Source organism: Balaenoptera borealis, assembly GCF_965194805.1.
Source record: "Balaenoptera borealis genome assembly, chromosome: 7".
Classification (NCBI taxonomy): Eukaryota; Metazoa; Chordata; class Mammalia; order Artiodactyla; family Balaenopteridae; genus Balaenoptera; species Balaenoptera borealis.
The window spans coordinates 82,176,583-82,191,981 of record NC_138864.1 but is presented as its reverse complement, the minus strand read 5'-3'; the positions used below and the strand labels follow the sequence as shown (position 1 = coordinate 82,191,981).

The following is a 15,399-nucleotide window of genomic DNA, read 5'->3' as shown; positions in this document are numbered from 1 at the left end:
AGGCATTCTGTTGATGAACTTCAATTCCCATTGGATACAAAAGGGAAAAGCTGATTGACCCTCTTCTCCCCGGGTACTGACAACGCTTCAGGAAACACTCCCTTAGAAAATTCACTATCACAGCAGCCAGCAGATGGCTTTCTCTGTCAAGTCCTGACTAGCACATGCAGAGTGAAGTACTATAAATTGAAAACCTGGAATCTGGGTTCTAATTCCCCTTCTTCTGCTAATTAGCTACCTGACCTTAGACCAGCTGTTAACTTGAACCTCAGACCTTTGTTTCTCAAAGGAAAGAATTTTGCCAATATAATCCTTTCCTGCTTTGGAATTTGGTGATTCATAAGCAATTGCTAATCTCTCAAATTCTCATTTTCAAAACAAATATAATCAAATGTATAATCCCATGTGTTTGGGATCTTGATCAGCACACGGAATGTAAATGCTGCAGGAATTTATTCTGTTCTGTAGAAATATAAATACATGGTTGCTAGCTCTTATCAATGATCTCATAATCTAATCACTCACACTGTACCAAAAAAACTCGACACAATATATTCCTAAATTAAACATTCTACAGTTTAAATGGACAAAGTGGTAATGGCATGTGAAAGTTTATACTTTCAGCCAAGAGAAAGGAGTCAGGGCTTCTATTAGCTCTTAAGAGTTGTGTTGCTGCTTTTCATTCCTTAATTCAGCAGTTGTCTTGGCCAGACAGAAATATGAATCAGCCTTCTCTCTGGTGTTTAGAAGATGAGGACTAGAGAAGCTAATAGTTAGGTGGCTGGGCCTAGCTATTAATTTGAGCTTCATCTTATTGATACTTTAATACCACTGAATTTCGCTTTTATAAGAACTTGCTTTGATTCGGAATAAGTTATCATGGGGACTCCAGAGTCAGCATGATATAGTAGAAACAGGACAAAAATCAAAGGAGACTTGGGCTCAGAGCCTGGTTATGCCACTGGATCATGCTGGAAAAGTCACTCAGAACCTCTCTGTGTCTATAAAATGAGGATAGTAATAATTCCCTGTTGACCTTAGAGAATTGCTATCAAGCTCCGAGGAGACAATGTACATGGAAGCACTTTGCAATTTGGAAAGTGCTCTGCTAATATGAACTCATAGGACGATCATCCCCACTGCTGGCAAAACATTACGGTTTACGGTCAGGACCAAGGGCCCAATGCTGGGTTCACATCCCAGCACCATATTTTACCAGCTTGTATGTTCTTCACAAGTTACTCAACCTCTCAGTTCATTTATAAAATGAGATTAAGAACAGTACCTCCCTAAGCGTATTGTTTGGAGAATTAAATGAGATAATATATTGCAAGATGCTTAACATAATTTCTGCCACATACACAAGTGATTAATTACTGTTAACAAATACTATTTTCTACCATGGTGTTTTAAGAAGGCAAATTGCCCTTAAAATAAGATCCATCATACATATTAGTGAGAGCTTAGATTTTCGTGGTTGTTGTCATAGAATCTTACCTAATTCCTATCCACCTGCATATTGGACAGTGGTTTTTCACAGCACTGAGGGAGAAGGATTCTGAAGAGTGGTCATCTTGGTTCAGCCCATCATCGCGTTTTGATCACTGGCTACAGGGACACATGGCTGCTGGCATGATTCGAAAGTTAATGAGAAGAGAGTGTCTGTCAAGTCAACAGCATTTCCTGCCTCGCCACAAAGCTTCTGAGAAGCAGACAGCCTATTTATTCACTGCTTTTTTATTCCTGGACACTTAGGAAGTGAAGCTGAGGATGATTAAAGCAAATAGGCAAATCGCAGAACTACATTTCTCAAGAGTGCCAGAGAGATGTTACCTGGAGACTGTCTTTTCCTGGGTATAAACTTTCCAGGCAACTCCGTATGGAGCCAGGGTTCTCTGTGATTTATCTGTTGGACAGTGGGTGGCCAAGGGGCACTGCAGGCAAACAGTTATCCAGCTCGATAATTAGGGAGGGGAAAAGGCAAACACAAACACACCCAGGTTGACATTCAAAACAAAGTAGAGATTTAACCATGGATTGCTCACTCTACCACCCCGGTTTTCTTGTCTGCCAATCTGCCAGGAGGAAACCATGAGCCAAAAAAAGAAGCACTGTTAGTAATTTATCAGTACAGCTGATGGAAAAAGCACAATTCTGGATAGAAGCGTGAAGGCCTTTGTTGAAGCCCAGCTTTGTGTTTAAATGATGGCTTGATCTCCCTAAGTCTTTACCAGGTTTGGTGTCCTCACTTGTGAAATGAGGAATTGGGCAAGTTCTTCACTAAGTGCCCTCCATCTCTAAAAGGTCTTGACTCTCAATCCTTTTGGTTTCTTTTATTCATTCATTAATGTATACATTTATGTATTCATTGAATAAACTGTAAACCTAACTGTGGATGAGGTATTGACAGTAGGTGACCAAAATACAGCACAATCAATCCACCACAGTGGAAGAAACAGCATTTAGTATTGATTGCTCTCAATTCCTAGGAGGGCAATGATATTCCAAGTTCTGTTTTCTAAGGAACAGACATATTGCTTTCCTCTCAAGGAAAAAATATGACGGATATTGTTTCTAGATGTCTTTCAAACACATCAAATGTTGTCAGCTACTCTTTACAGGCTGAATACTTAGCTTAACATTTAACACACTTTATCCTCTCCTTCTTAGCCCCACCCGTACCCCCTACGCACTCCATCTCACCCTCATTTCCAGGGCTAGGGTTTGGTTCCTTCTCATAATTTTAATTCAACTCAGCTCAATTAAATTCAGTTCTCATTCATGGGGCCTTTCTCAGTACACGGAGCTTACACAATGCAAGGATTATTTTCAAGGAGCTTCCAATCAATCAAGTGGGGGAGACACACATGTAAAACAAGAAATGTCATGATTAAAATGTGTTTGAATAAGAGGCAGTGAGGCTGGACCAGTCAGTGAAGCCACAGAGCTCTGGTTAAACCAAGAGGTAAGCTCCATACTAAACAACCACTCCACATTTTTTTCCAGGTTATCTGGAGATCTAAACTATCCTTGCCATCCTTGTCTCCCGTTAGTATGTATATATAAATTCACCTAAAAAGAATTTGATTTAATCCTCTGGTTACTGATACCTGGAAGCTGTGTATTTTTATCAAAGGATCAATGTTGTGATGGAAAAGCTTTGTCATTAGAGTCTGAGACTTTAGCTTTTGCTAAGTGATGTGTCATTGGGCCAGTTTTTTAACCTCTTGGAGCCTCAGCTGCCTCAGCTGTAAAATGGGGACAATATCCCTGTTATGGGGCTGTCCTGAGAATAAAATCAGGTCACAGCTATACATACCTTCTCACTGGTATCAATACTTCCTAGGCTTCCTACCCCTATCCAAATTGAAGGTGGAATCTGGGCAGAGTGGTCAGAGCCCTCCATGAATTGTTGTTTATACGCCATCCTCAGTTTCATCAGTTTCAATACGATAGTTGTCATCTCATCATTAATGAGACTCAAGACAGGTGTATGGACAAGTTCTCCCCACCCCTTATTTGGTTTCCAACCCTGTTATTGACTTCTTTAAAAAGAAGAAAAGGAAAACCATTTTTCAAAGTTAGATAGAATTGGTCTAATTCTCACAGACAGAAATGAACACAAATCTACATAACTCTGAGGGCACCACATCCACGTCATTGCAGAATCACTCGCACCCAGCAAAGGCTAGAAAAACGGGTCCCAGTCTGGTTTGCATTTCCTATCTGTTCTGTCTCCTTCTTCCTCCCCTTTTCCACTTCTCTCTGTTCATCCTCCTCTTTCTCTCCCTTTCCCCTTTGAGTGTTAAAACTGTCCATCAGGTATCCAGTGAATTTCCTCCTAGCCGACACCATTTTCAGGGAAGACACCCACCGATCCCAGGAATCTGGAAGGAAGAGCCTACCTCTCTGGGTGGTTAGAAAGATGGAAGGCTCTCACAGCTCTGAGTCTGCACTGACCCCCAAACAAAACCCAATATGCACATATTCACTTGCATAATTGTGAAGTTATATGTTTCTTGGCTTAATTCTTCAGAAAAAGATCCATAAAACTAAATTATTATCTGCCAGACTTATGATCAAATCAGCTTGGACAGATGTGATTACAGTACTTTGAAGTGCACTGCTTGATACTAATACACATTAAATCAAAAGAAGAACATGTATGATTTTGACTTAAGATGTTGCAGGTTAATGCAAGATGGAGCTTACTGGAGCCTATTTTGCTCTCTTCCACAATAGAAGTGACCGATTTGGGGCAAAGAAAATGGATGTCTTCTATTGAGCCATCACTTGTCAGACAGCTTCTAATAAAACTGTACCTGTAAAGCAATCCTGTCTACAGCTTTTGGCCACCTCGAGGACCTCTGAGTTTCCCCAGAGATTCAGGATGATGGCTTTTGTCAGTGGCCAAGAGGGAGTGTAAAGCGGACACTCTGACAGCACCATTCCCGGGAGACGAGGTCTGCAGCGCTGTGAAGTGGGCAACACCTCCCAGGCGGCTCTCTGCTTTCTCTTGTGCTCTGAGAACACACCCCACACAGTGCCTTCATCACAATAGCCCATGTGTGACCTTTGGAAACGTCCTTGAAAACAGCGAAACCAGAGTCTTAGTTGAAATCTGGAATCCATTCTAGTCTTACACAGGAAGAAAATTAGGCATAGAACAACAAAGCCCATAGCTCTGAGAAACCTGGGGAGGCTCTGGCTGACATTAACATTGCGGAAGAGTTTTTTTCTTCTCTACTTTGTATTTTATAAAAGCTTTTCATCTGAGTAAACCAAAGCTGCTAGAAAATATTGTACGGTTAGTAGATGGCAATAACGTGTTTCTCCAGTGAATAAAGCAAGCAGAAATCAGAATAAGGACGCTCAGTAATGTATTAAAAGTCATTCACTTAACGCTTTTCCAAGCTACTAGGTAAATGCTCTTCTTCCAAAATATAAGTGGCCGATATTACAATTTTTCCCTTTGGATTAACAGTAATCCATATTTGTATTGGCAATACCCAGGTTAGGGGTGGGAGTTTGGAGCAGGGGGAAAAGCTGTATCTACTTCATGATACAGTTGGTTTGCCCAGACATCATGGATCTGGAAATATTCATTCACTTAGAACATGAATCAGCAGAGTAGTATGCCTGCTCAACATTTAACTCAACAAACATTTACAGGGTAACACTATTTTTATAAGTACAGCCCAATTCTCCCTTTTGTCTCCTGCTGATATCATTCACTATTAAGCTGCCATATCATATGTTTTTATTTCATACATATAAATAACTATAAACCTGTACTCCCTTTGGAAGCATTTTCCTTCTTTGCCAGCAAGAAGAGGGGTAGGACACTTCAGAGTCAAGTGGTGGCATAAAATCCAATGAAACTCAACTGCAGGGAAATTTGGTTTGGAATTGTGTTTTAGAATCTACCTCAAGTTTGTCTGGGAGGTCCCTCAAAAGAGATACAGACCCTGAACTAAATTAGGTGATTCAGAAATAATCCAGCTGGAGGAGTAGCATCTGATGCTTAGACCCAGAACACTTATTCATACACATGAATAACTTAATTTTATTTTTTTCTTAAGTACCGTCACAATTCATTTTTTATTTTCCTTTAAAAAAATGTAAATGGCATTACTCTGGTCTCCAAAACAGATGCCAGTTTGGACTTTACTCTGCCAGCAAGTATTTGGTTTGGCTCAGCAGGGCTTGAGTTGAAAAAATATTTGCCGATTCCAAAAAGATTTAACGAGCTTTGCTGAAGGTGCTGGTGCCATTTGGCATGTCACAGGGACTGTGGCACAGCAAAGAGAACTCTCCCAACCACAGATTTTATTTGCCCAAGGTAGCCAACACTGGGAGTTCAGTTGCTTCCTTGGGCTGAGAAGCTGCAAGTGAAATGAGTGAAGTTTCCAAGAGAACGTGACCAAAGCAGGCGCCAAAAAAACTTGCTGCCATTGAAAACGAAGTCACTGGGTATTGATGGCTAATTTTCAGAGATGTCAATGACATCCTCACCCCAGCCATTAGACAGGGTCCCTAACGCTGTCAGTCAGCAAACCAAATAAATCTTCAACTTCTAGCAAAAGCTATCTATCCAATATCAGATACTAAAAACTTTGCTGCAGTGTATTTTGTTGACATCTGATACCTTACTAACTGTGGTGTCAGAATTTATATGAAAACTGAATGACCTACTTCAAGTAACTCCACTAAATATAACCAGCAAATTTACTTTATATGGCCAAGATCGACATGCATTGCTTTTATTAATATTTGGTAGAATAGAAATGCATGAATCTATCACTTTGATTGGAAAGACTGACCTTACTGCATATCAGTCTCATACGTTAAAAGTCACTGAAGTTGTCACCTGAAATCACACATTTCAGTATGAGCTGCAGTTACCCCGTGAGAAAACAAGGCACTGGTCCTTTCAGCTCAATGTCACATCTGATGACTATAACAAAAACTGAAAAATATTTTCATAGTAGTATGTGCTTAAAAATCACATGTCTGTCTTGGTGGCCGTGGGGACAGGAAGAGTGGCGTTGAAACTGTGACTACCTCGAAGGAGAGAAACTCTGGATTGTTTTTGCTAATTTCTCTTTCTGAACAAATATACACATACTTGGGTACATCCCTCCTCAACTCTTATGGATTTCCCCAAACTTCCAAAAGTCCCTCTCACTAAGGCCACAGGCTGGTCCAATGTTTGTTATATGAGCATCCGATGCCAAGGTTCAGTAACAAATAGCCTCAAAGAGAGAGCCAAGCTCTACACAGCTTTTCCACAGAAAGACCTATTCATTGAAACAAAGACAGAGCCATCTACCTGACTTGACTGAAGTTTGGAAGTCAGAGCAGAAATCAAAAGAAAGAAAAAGTCATGAAATAACAAAAGGATGATTATAACTGTTATTTACCATTTTGGCTTCTGAATGCATTGGCTGGACTTGGGGAGAAGCACAGGGGTTGCTGAGATTTGGACCTTGCATTCCCAGGAGGTTGGAGTTCACGGACATTTGTCTCTCCATCTAAGAGAAAGGAAAGTAACAGAATCAGAAGTCTGAGAAAGGCAGTCTAGGTCATAGACAAAGCTGCATTTCTCTTTCAAATGGATCGTTTAGAATTTCTGTGAATAACTCCCGGCAAAGCCTGTGGTTTGCTGAAGGGTAAACAATATACTCCTGAGCCTTGAACTCAAGCACATCAAAGAATCATCCAAAGCTGTGCCCTCTAGAGAATACGCCTGATGCCAAAGAGAACTACGTGTTGTCATGGTAGATCATTTCCAAACAAAAGTATGCAATACTTCCACTTCTGCGAACACTCCAAATACTACTCATCATGCTTATTTTTATAGCTACACAGAATAACATATGCATAGAAAAATGCTGGCAGGATACAGAATATACCAAATGGTTATCTCAGGTTATCTGTGGCTTTTTTGTTCTCCCTAAATTTTACACAGAAACGTGAATCATTTTAGCAATAAGAAAATATTCATTTAAAAAGCCACCCTCTTAAAGATGACGTGTCTTCCTGTCTCTCTAACTCATGACCACAATCAAAATGATCCAGCAGAGGTATTTGAGCTGCTGCCCCTGGCACATCTTCTCTTCCCTGTTAACCGTGTCTGACTACACAGGAGCAGTTTTAGGCCTCACAGCAGGGCTAGGGCTCTGGAAAGGTGAAGAAAGCAGTCAGGGTGCTGAAGACTCGTGATCAATGCCCTCCACTGTCCTGCTGGCCTGCCCTAGTGTCTAGAATTAACATTCAAATATCTGAATTGAGTCCTGGCATTTTTTTTTGTCTCCGGGGCGCGTCCCTGTTAAAAACTAAATACAGCAAAATCTCTATTTCAGTCAAGGACGGGTGCGTCTGATTAATATTTTCTGTTTAGTAGAAAATTAGCACTTTTTGAAGAACTAGAATAATGCTTAATAAATACTTAATACTGAAATCCCACAGAAAATAATTCGACTTTCCTCAGGGGGGAAATAGTTTCTTCAATGCAAGAGTTTTTCCATTTGCCAAAGGATGGAAATGAAAACAATGGTTGGAAATTTTAGGGAACCACGTTTCTGCTCAGTTAGCCTAAGTAGTCTTAGAAAATACAGAGTTCCTTATCACTGGAGTTTGTCAAAGTGTGGAGGATGGAAACCTCACAGACAAGAATTGAGAGTAATAGTTGAACTAAATGACCCTTTAAGGTCCCTTCCATTGTTGGGACTCTATCACTGCAATTCCTGCTGTGTCCACTCCAAGTGCAGGGGTGGGGAGGGGGTATAATTATGACACCAATGTGTGGATTAGCAGAGGTGCCTGCCTAAAGCCTCTCATGAATGACTGGCGCACATTTTCTGTCACAGCAAAGCACCGTCAGCCTTACCTTGGCCAGAATTAGCTTATCAGTTATCTAGCAATGTATGAATATGTGAAATTGTTTCAAAAGGAGCTACTTAATGAAGGAGAACTTTCTAGACGACTCTAGCAAAACCTTTTGCAGCACCAATTCAACAAAATAAAATAGAGTTGTCCCTCAGTATCTGCTGGGGATTGGTTCCAGGACCCACCTCTGATACCAAAATCCAAGGATGCTCAAGTCCCTTATATAAAATGGCATAGTAATTGCATAAAACTTACACACATCCTCCCTTATACTTTAAATCATCTCCAGATTACCTATAATACCTAATACAACGTAAATACTATGTAAATAGTTGCCAGCACTTGGCAAATTCAAGTGATGTTTTCTGGAACTTTCTGGTATTAAAAAAGTATATTTTCAATCCATGGTTGGTTGAATCTGCAGATGTGGAACCCACAGGTACGGAGGGACAACTGTATTCACTCTCATATTCCTCTAAATCTCCAGGCAGCCTGGGTAGTCTAATTTTTTAAATTATTTTTTAAAATCATGGTAAAATATACATAATATAAAATTTACCATTGTAACTCTTTTGAAGTGTACAATTCAGTGTCATAAAGTACATTTGTATACTCTCATTGTTAAGTCATGGAGATTTCTCTAAAAAATGCTTATTACTTTATAACTCCCACTTCCAGAGGCTAGGGGATAGGAGAGTTGGAATAGGATTCAACACACTATTCCAATTAGTGACCTTCTCCTAGAGGGAAATCAAGTCCAAAGGAGCTTTTGCTTTCAGTGTCCTAAAGCAGGATGGTTCAGAAGGACACACGATTGTCCAGGGTTTTCCATCATGCTCTGTAGCCATCATGCTCTACAAAGAAGTGAGAGTAGCCTGCTTGCTGCCTCTTGATCCGGAGTCAGCCACGCTTCCCACTTCTCAGAAAAATTACAGGCTAGGACTGTTTCTACCTTATGACTGACAAATTAAACAGAATATGAAAACAGGCTGATTTTCCTATCTTAAAAAACTGCATTTTTCCATCTAAGTAATTATAGGGGGTTAGCAAGAGCCTCTTTATAACAACCATTTGGTGCTTTGTGCTAATAACGCTCTGCCCGTGAGTCTGGCTTTAATGAGTGGACTAGAATTAAGAGGTCAGAAGATGGGAGTGGCTTTTCTAAATACTAAGCGACATTGAGCACTGTAGGTAAAACATCCAGGTAAAGGATATCACCTTTTTTTGAGCTTCTTCTTTTCCCTTGAAACAAACTGGAAAACAGGAGCCAAGATGTCTGCAGTTCACTGGGCTTTTGTAATTATAAATGGGTGCTCGTATTCCCAAATTATTTCAGCATTTGACTTTCAAGATCAGAAATCACAACCCAGTGAAGTGCTGGAAGGCAACGTCTGCCTTTTTCTTCACCACATGCCAGCATCTAGCACAGAGCCTGCTCCATAGCAGGTGCTCAACAAAATTTTACGAAATAAATGAATGAATGAACAAATTCATCATTTGTTTCTGACCTAGAGCTTTGTGAAATATGTAGCCTGACAGCATGCACTACAGATCAGTTAAGAATCTCACCTTCACCTACAGATATAAACTAATCTTTTATGCCACAGGAAGCATGATTTCTCAGGGCAAGAACTCTACGGAAAGACCACACTTGACAAGCCAAAGTTACAGTGCAAGGGCTGGCGACTTGATAACAAGGAAGAAAAGGCCCAGATTTCTAGGGCCTAGAACTCTTAGCATATGCTTTTAGATACCTTGTGTTAATTTTCTTTAGCTACATTAGTGTCACACCGAATCACGATTTCCCAACCTTGGCACTACTGACATTTGGGGCCAAATAATTCTTTGTCGTCTTAACTATCCTGTGCATTGTAGAATGTTTAACAGCATCCCTGGCCTCTACCCACTAGATGCCAGTAGCACTTTCCCAGAGTTGTGACAACCAACAGTGTCTTCAGATATTGCCAAATAACCCCTCGGGTACAAAACTGTCCACAGTTGAGAATCACTGCTCTAGATTGACACTATTTTCATGACAGCTGTACACATCACTGACATGGGTTTGGAAACTCCTGACTCTCTTTATCTACACTGGCTCTTTACCATGCACCTGATCCTTTGCTTCTATTCTGAAGCATCAACATTTTTTAAAAATTTCAAGTATATTGACTTCTCTGTTAAAACTTTAAAGACTCTTTTTCTTTTTTTTGACGTGGACCATTTTTTTTTAAAGTCTTTATTGAATTTGTTACAATACTGCTCCTGTTTTATGTTTTGGTTTTTTGGCCACGAGGCATGTGGGATCTTAGCTCCCCGAACAGGGATTGAACTCGCACCCCCTGCATTGGAAGGCGAAATCTTAACCACTGGACCACCAGGTAAGTCCCAAAGACTCTTTTTCTGTTCAACTCCTCTATTATTTCAAGTTGTACAGTGAAGTGATGTGGTAGAAACCAGTGCCAGGCACGCTTTTCTCTGGGTCTTTTCAGCCTAAATGTCCCACCTTTGCCCCTGGGAATGGAACACAGTTTAGTCAAATGGGGAAAAAAGGTCACTGTAGTGATATTTTTCTGGACAATGCATAGAATTCCTGAAAGGAAACTATTTTGGACAAGAAGGATTTAAAGCCTGGATGAAGATGGCTTGTGGTAGAAGTCTCCATGCCATTAGTGGGGTTGAATGAAACCCAGGATCACAGCATTGGTGGTGCTGTTTTCCTTTACCTAAAGATGTTTAAGATGAGTGGTGCAGGTAAAGTCAGTCAGCTCACTTGTCCTTCTGACCCAATTTTGCAAAGAATCTTTCTAGCCTGAACTACCTGATACTTACAGTGGGCAGGTCCATGTCTCTACAATTGGGCCACCAAGGCTTTCTCCACCCCCCCTGCTTCCACTTGGATAAATGAGCAAATTGCTCATCCTGGGATGATCTGGGCTGTTCAGCATGAGGTGAGTGTGTGTCCTAGTCACGACTCTTCCCTTACAAGCTGTGTGACATTAGACAAATCCCTTCAATGTCTGACTCTTCAGCTTTTCATTGGTAAAATAAGTATATCAATAATGACGGCGATCATATTCCCACAGGATTGCTGTGAGAACAAAATGAAACAGCAAATGTAGACAGTTCCTTAGAATGCTAAAAATGCTCTGCAAAACATTCCTGATATTATTGTGGGAGGGTTTTAATTGAATTGCCATATCACCTCTAAGGCTTTTCAGAACCCTTATGGCCCTGTAAATCGTAACACCAGCCATGTGCACCGAAGCACAATGCCACGGAGGATGACGATGTACAGGGTGGGGATCCTGTGGCAGGAGAGCAAGGTTTGCTCTGAAACAGTCTGTATCTGCGTTCTACATGAATCTGTTGTGTTCAGAAGGGGCAGTATAATATCATGTACGCGTGTAGACTCGGGAAGGGGCAGTATAATATCATGTACGCGTGTAGACTCGGGAAGGGGCAGTATAATATCATGTACGCGTGTAGACTCAGGAGCCAGACCACCTGGATTTAAATCATGATTCTGTCACTCACTAGCTCTTAGTGACCTAGTCACTTAACCAAGTTCCTTAGCCTCTTGTGCCTCAGTTTCCTCATCTGCAAAATGAAGGTAATAACAGTGCATACCTCAGAGGTTTGTTGTGAGAGGGAAAGGAGAGAATGTACGGATCATGTAGTGGTTGAGAGAGAATTCCTGCGTTCAAAACTCAGCTACTCTGCTTCTCAGCCAAGCAAGCTACTTACCTTACTTTCTCCATTCAAAAAAATGGGATAGTATTAGTACCTACCTGAGAGGGTTGTTTCACATGTTGATGAAGTGCTTAGAGAGTGACTGGCACATGGGTAAGCACTCAATAAACGCTGCTAACGTGATTAACAGAACATGATACGCACGGATACGTGTTAGCAGTTATTATGTACCATCGTTATTATTGTTATTATTCTAATTATCACTCTGAGTCCTGGCTAGACCACTCATTGGCAATTTAATGACACTCTGTATGTAGCCCAAGCTATAGGCTTTGGAGTAGTCATAAAATCCCCTGTCCCTGGACAAATTCCATTCCCTGGGTATGACAAGCTCACTTGTCACCAGCAGGAAGATGGAACCATGCCTCATCAGGGAAGCACAGTAGGATGGAGAAGCCAGCAAGACGCCTAGGGATGCACAGCGAGGCACTCAAAGCAAACTGGCACCCAGCTCAACTCTCCATCCAGAAGAAGCCACTTTCTTCCCTGTCAGCTTAGACCTCAGCTCTTCCTGCACTCTTTCAAATGGGGCAACCTCGGCAGAAGTCAGAAGCACTTACTGGCATCAAGACGGCGGAAGAGCCCGGCATTGTAGGGTTGGGCAGGGTCCCTGGCATGGAGGCTGGCATGGGTTGTCTCTGTCTGTTGTGAAGATGGAGCAGAGAAGATAGAGAGCCTGGGACAGGCCTGGGAACAAAAAAAAAAGAAAAAATAGCAAACATTATTCTCAATGCCCTGATCAGGGGATTCACTGCCTGTTTCCCATGTCCAGAGCCAGCGGGGACAACACCATTACATGAGCAGCAGATCAGATCCCCTGATGGGAGCCACATAATTAAGGATATTAGGGAAATAATAACAAATGAAATACAAGCCTGGCTTCCTTTGCTACTTCCTAGTTAATACATCAAATTCCAGTTCATTTCCTGACCTCTGTTATCTAACTGATATTCAATAGACAACAAGCTGGTAAATCTCCTACAACGCTTGCATCTCAGGAAAGGGACCTGGTGGTGAAATCCTGTGTGTTTACTCTGAAGCCTCTGCCCTCTGGAGGACCTTAGAGCCTGAGATCTGTGTACATTTGTTTTATCCACACTCTCTCACACCTCTGCCTGGAAGCCTGCCTGGCTTTGCTCTGGATATACTTTCACTATCTGGATTTGCAGAGCCAACTTAATTCATAATTTCCCAATAGAAATCCATTTTGACTTTTTCACAGTTCCCTACTTTGAGTGGAAAAAAAACCCAACAAAGCCAGGTCACAAACCAAAGTAGCTAGATTATGGTTCACAGCAATGCAACGAGCCTTTCTCAAGGCGAGTCTGGAGCCCAGCCCCCAATTACCAATCCCTCATTTCATAATAGCTCGAGGTGTTAGGCTGTTTGACAGAAACTGATTTCGGCCTGACCTGCAGGACTTGGGTAAGCATTCCTTGGGTGAGTACACAGTTCTTTTGCTTCAATTTGCCAGAAAAAAATTTAAGGGTCTTAAATTGATTTAATGAGCCAGGGAATATGGGACTGAGGGAAAAAGGGAATTATTTGTGTTTATTAAAAATGGCAAACAAGTGACCTCCTTGGCTAGATTCTCAATCTCCTGATGCTCTTGCTCTGGGGAGCTGTATAAATGTCAAACCATCGAAGTAAAGACTTAACAACAAACAAATAAAACAAACAAATAAACAAACACCCTTCAGGACCTCTGAGTCTTCCAAGTTAAACCATCTTATCTTGAATGCCGTGATAGAAACTTGTGCTTCCCAAATTAATGTATTTTCTAAAAAAAAAATCCCTCATGCTAAGTGCTGGGTAAGGATTGCAGAGAGATGTTTTCTGCAGGCCAACGCCTTCCTGTGTTTCAGGGAAGGGTAGCATGAAGAGCCTCTTCTTTGGAGCTCATTTGCCTCCCATGGGTGACTCATGGAGCCTAAACTGGGGGAAAGAATGCCAAGATATTCTTTCTTTGCATTGCTGTTACAATTCCAAAGAAGATTAAGTTTTCTGTTCTTTTCGCCTGAAAGGTCCCTTGGAAACATAGCTTGCTATCAGAGTCACACACATCATAGAAGGATTAGTCCTAGATTAGTCCTAGATTTATATGTTTAGGAAGTTGTATATATGAAAATATTAAAAAAATATAAAACCTTTACACAGAGTTTATGGAGATGTACGCAAATTACAACCAGTTCTATTAATAGAATGTGTGTGAGTGGTTACATAGATAGGCTAATGTAAGAAGCTTGTAACAATGAAATGAGTGTTTTCAGAAAAGCAAATGAAGTACTATGGGTATTTCTTGGCATGTACCCTTGGGACCTCTGGAGTATGGATGAACAGTAAGGATTAGTAAGGGCTTTGAAGGCCCTTCAGCTTCTACAATTCTAGGAAATTGCTGGTTTCAACTGCTCCAAAATTCTGTAGTTGTAATGTCACTGGGTCTTAAAGTCTATGTCATTCAGAGGTGAAGAACTCAGTCAGAGAGGTATAAAATGCTGCTCAGTCATCAGACATTTGTTTTGTATTCTCCAGTCTTAATGTTTTGTTTGGGACCTTTGCTGAAAAGAAAATAGCTATATATCAAAGTACAGAATATTTAATAATGGTCAGTTCCTCTAAGTACAAGGTTAATAATCTGAACTCCCCACTTTCATAATGAGACCCTACAGATAGTTAATTATCCATCCATCCATTCATCTAAAGATATCCAGATAGACAGATAGAGACAGACATCTATACATACATGCATGCATATAGATACATAAATCTATACATACATACAGTCTTCTACCATATGTCTGTTCCCCTAGTCACCAGAGGTAATGCTTTGAGTGTAGACAGAGACACGCAAAAACTGTTATAGGAAAGACAACTAAAAATATTTGATTATGTTGATGTGCAGAATCATCCTCATAAACAAGGGCAACACATTATCATTATTTACATTTTGTTCCCAACATATTAATGATAACCTTGATTATCAGTTTTTATTGATGGGCTATTTTTTTTAAAAAGAAATCAATTAAACAACTTAATGGTGATGTAAATGAAGACGCAAAAGTAATTAAATTTAAAACAAGTTTTCGTTCTTCCCCAAACTGTGGAAAACTCCCAGTTGTATAGAATAATTGGGGAATAGTATGTTTCATTTAATTCAATGTTCTTATTAGGTCAGTTATTTCCACACCATGCATAGGTCTCCTAGATTTTAAAATATCAACTATTCCCTCATTAATTAAGAAAATCTTTCAGGGTACT

General features: G+C 40.6%; 1 protein-coding gene across 10 annotated transcripts in view; it reads right to left on the bottom strand.

Annotated features, from left to right (window-relative positions):
* Positions 1 to 15,399, bottom strand: part of CREB5 (cAMP responsive element binding protein 5) — a 409,001-nt gene that overhangs the window by 97,805 nt on the left and 295,797 nt on the right. For all 10 annotated transcript variants that reach the window (XM_082397957.1, XM_082397963.1, XM_082397958.1 and 7 more), the window contains 2 exons: positions 12,702 to 12,828; positions 6,924 to 7,034 (listed from right to left, as the gene is read on the bottom strand). In XM_082397957.1, the coding sequence (XP_082254083.1) occupies positions 6,924 to 7,034; positions 12,702 to 12,828 (238 nt within the window). The remainder of the gene's footprint in view (positions 1 to 6,923; positions 7,035 to 12,701; positions 12,829 to 15,399) is intronic.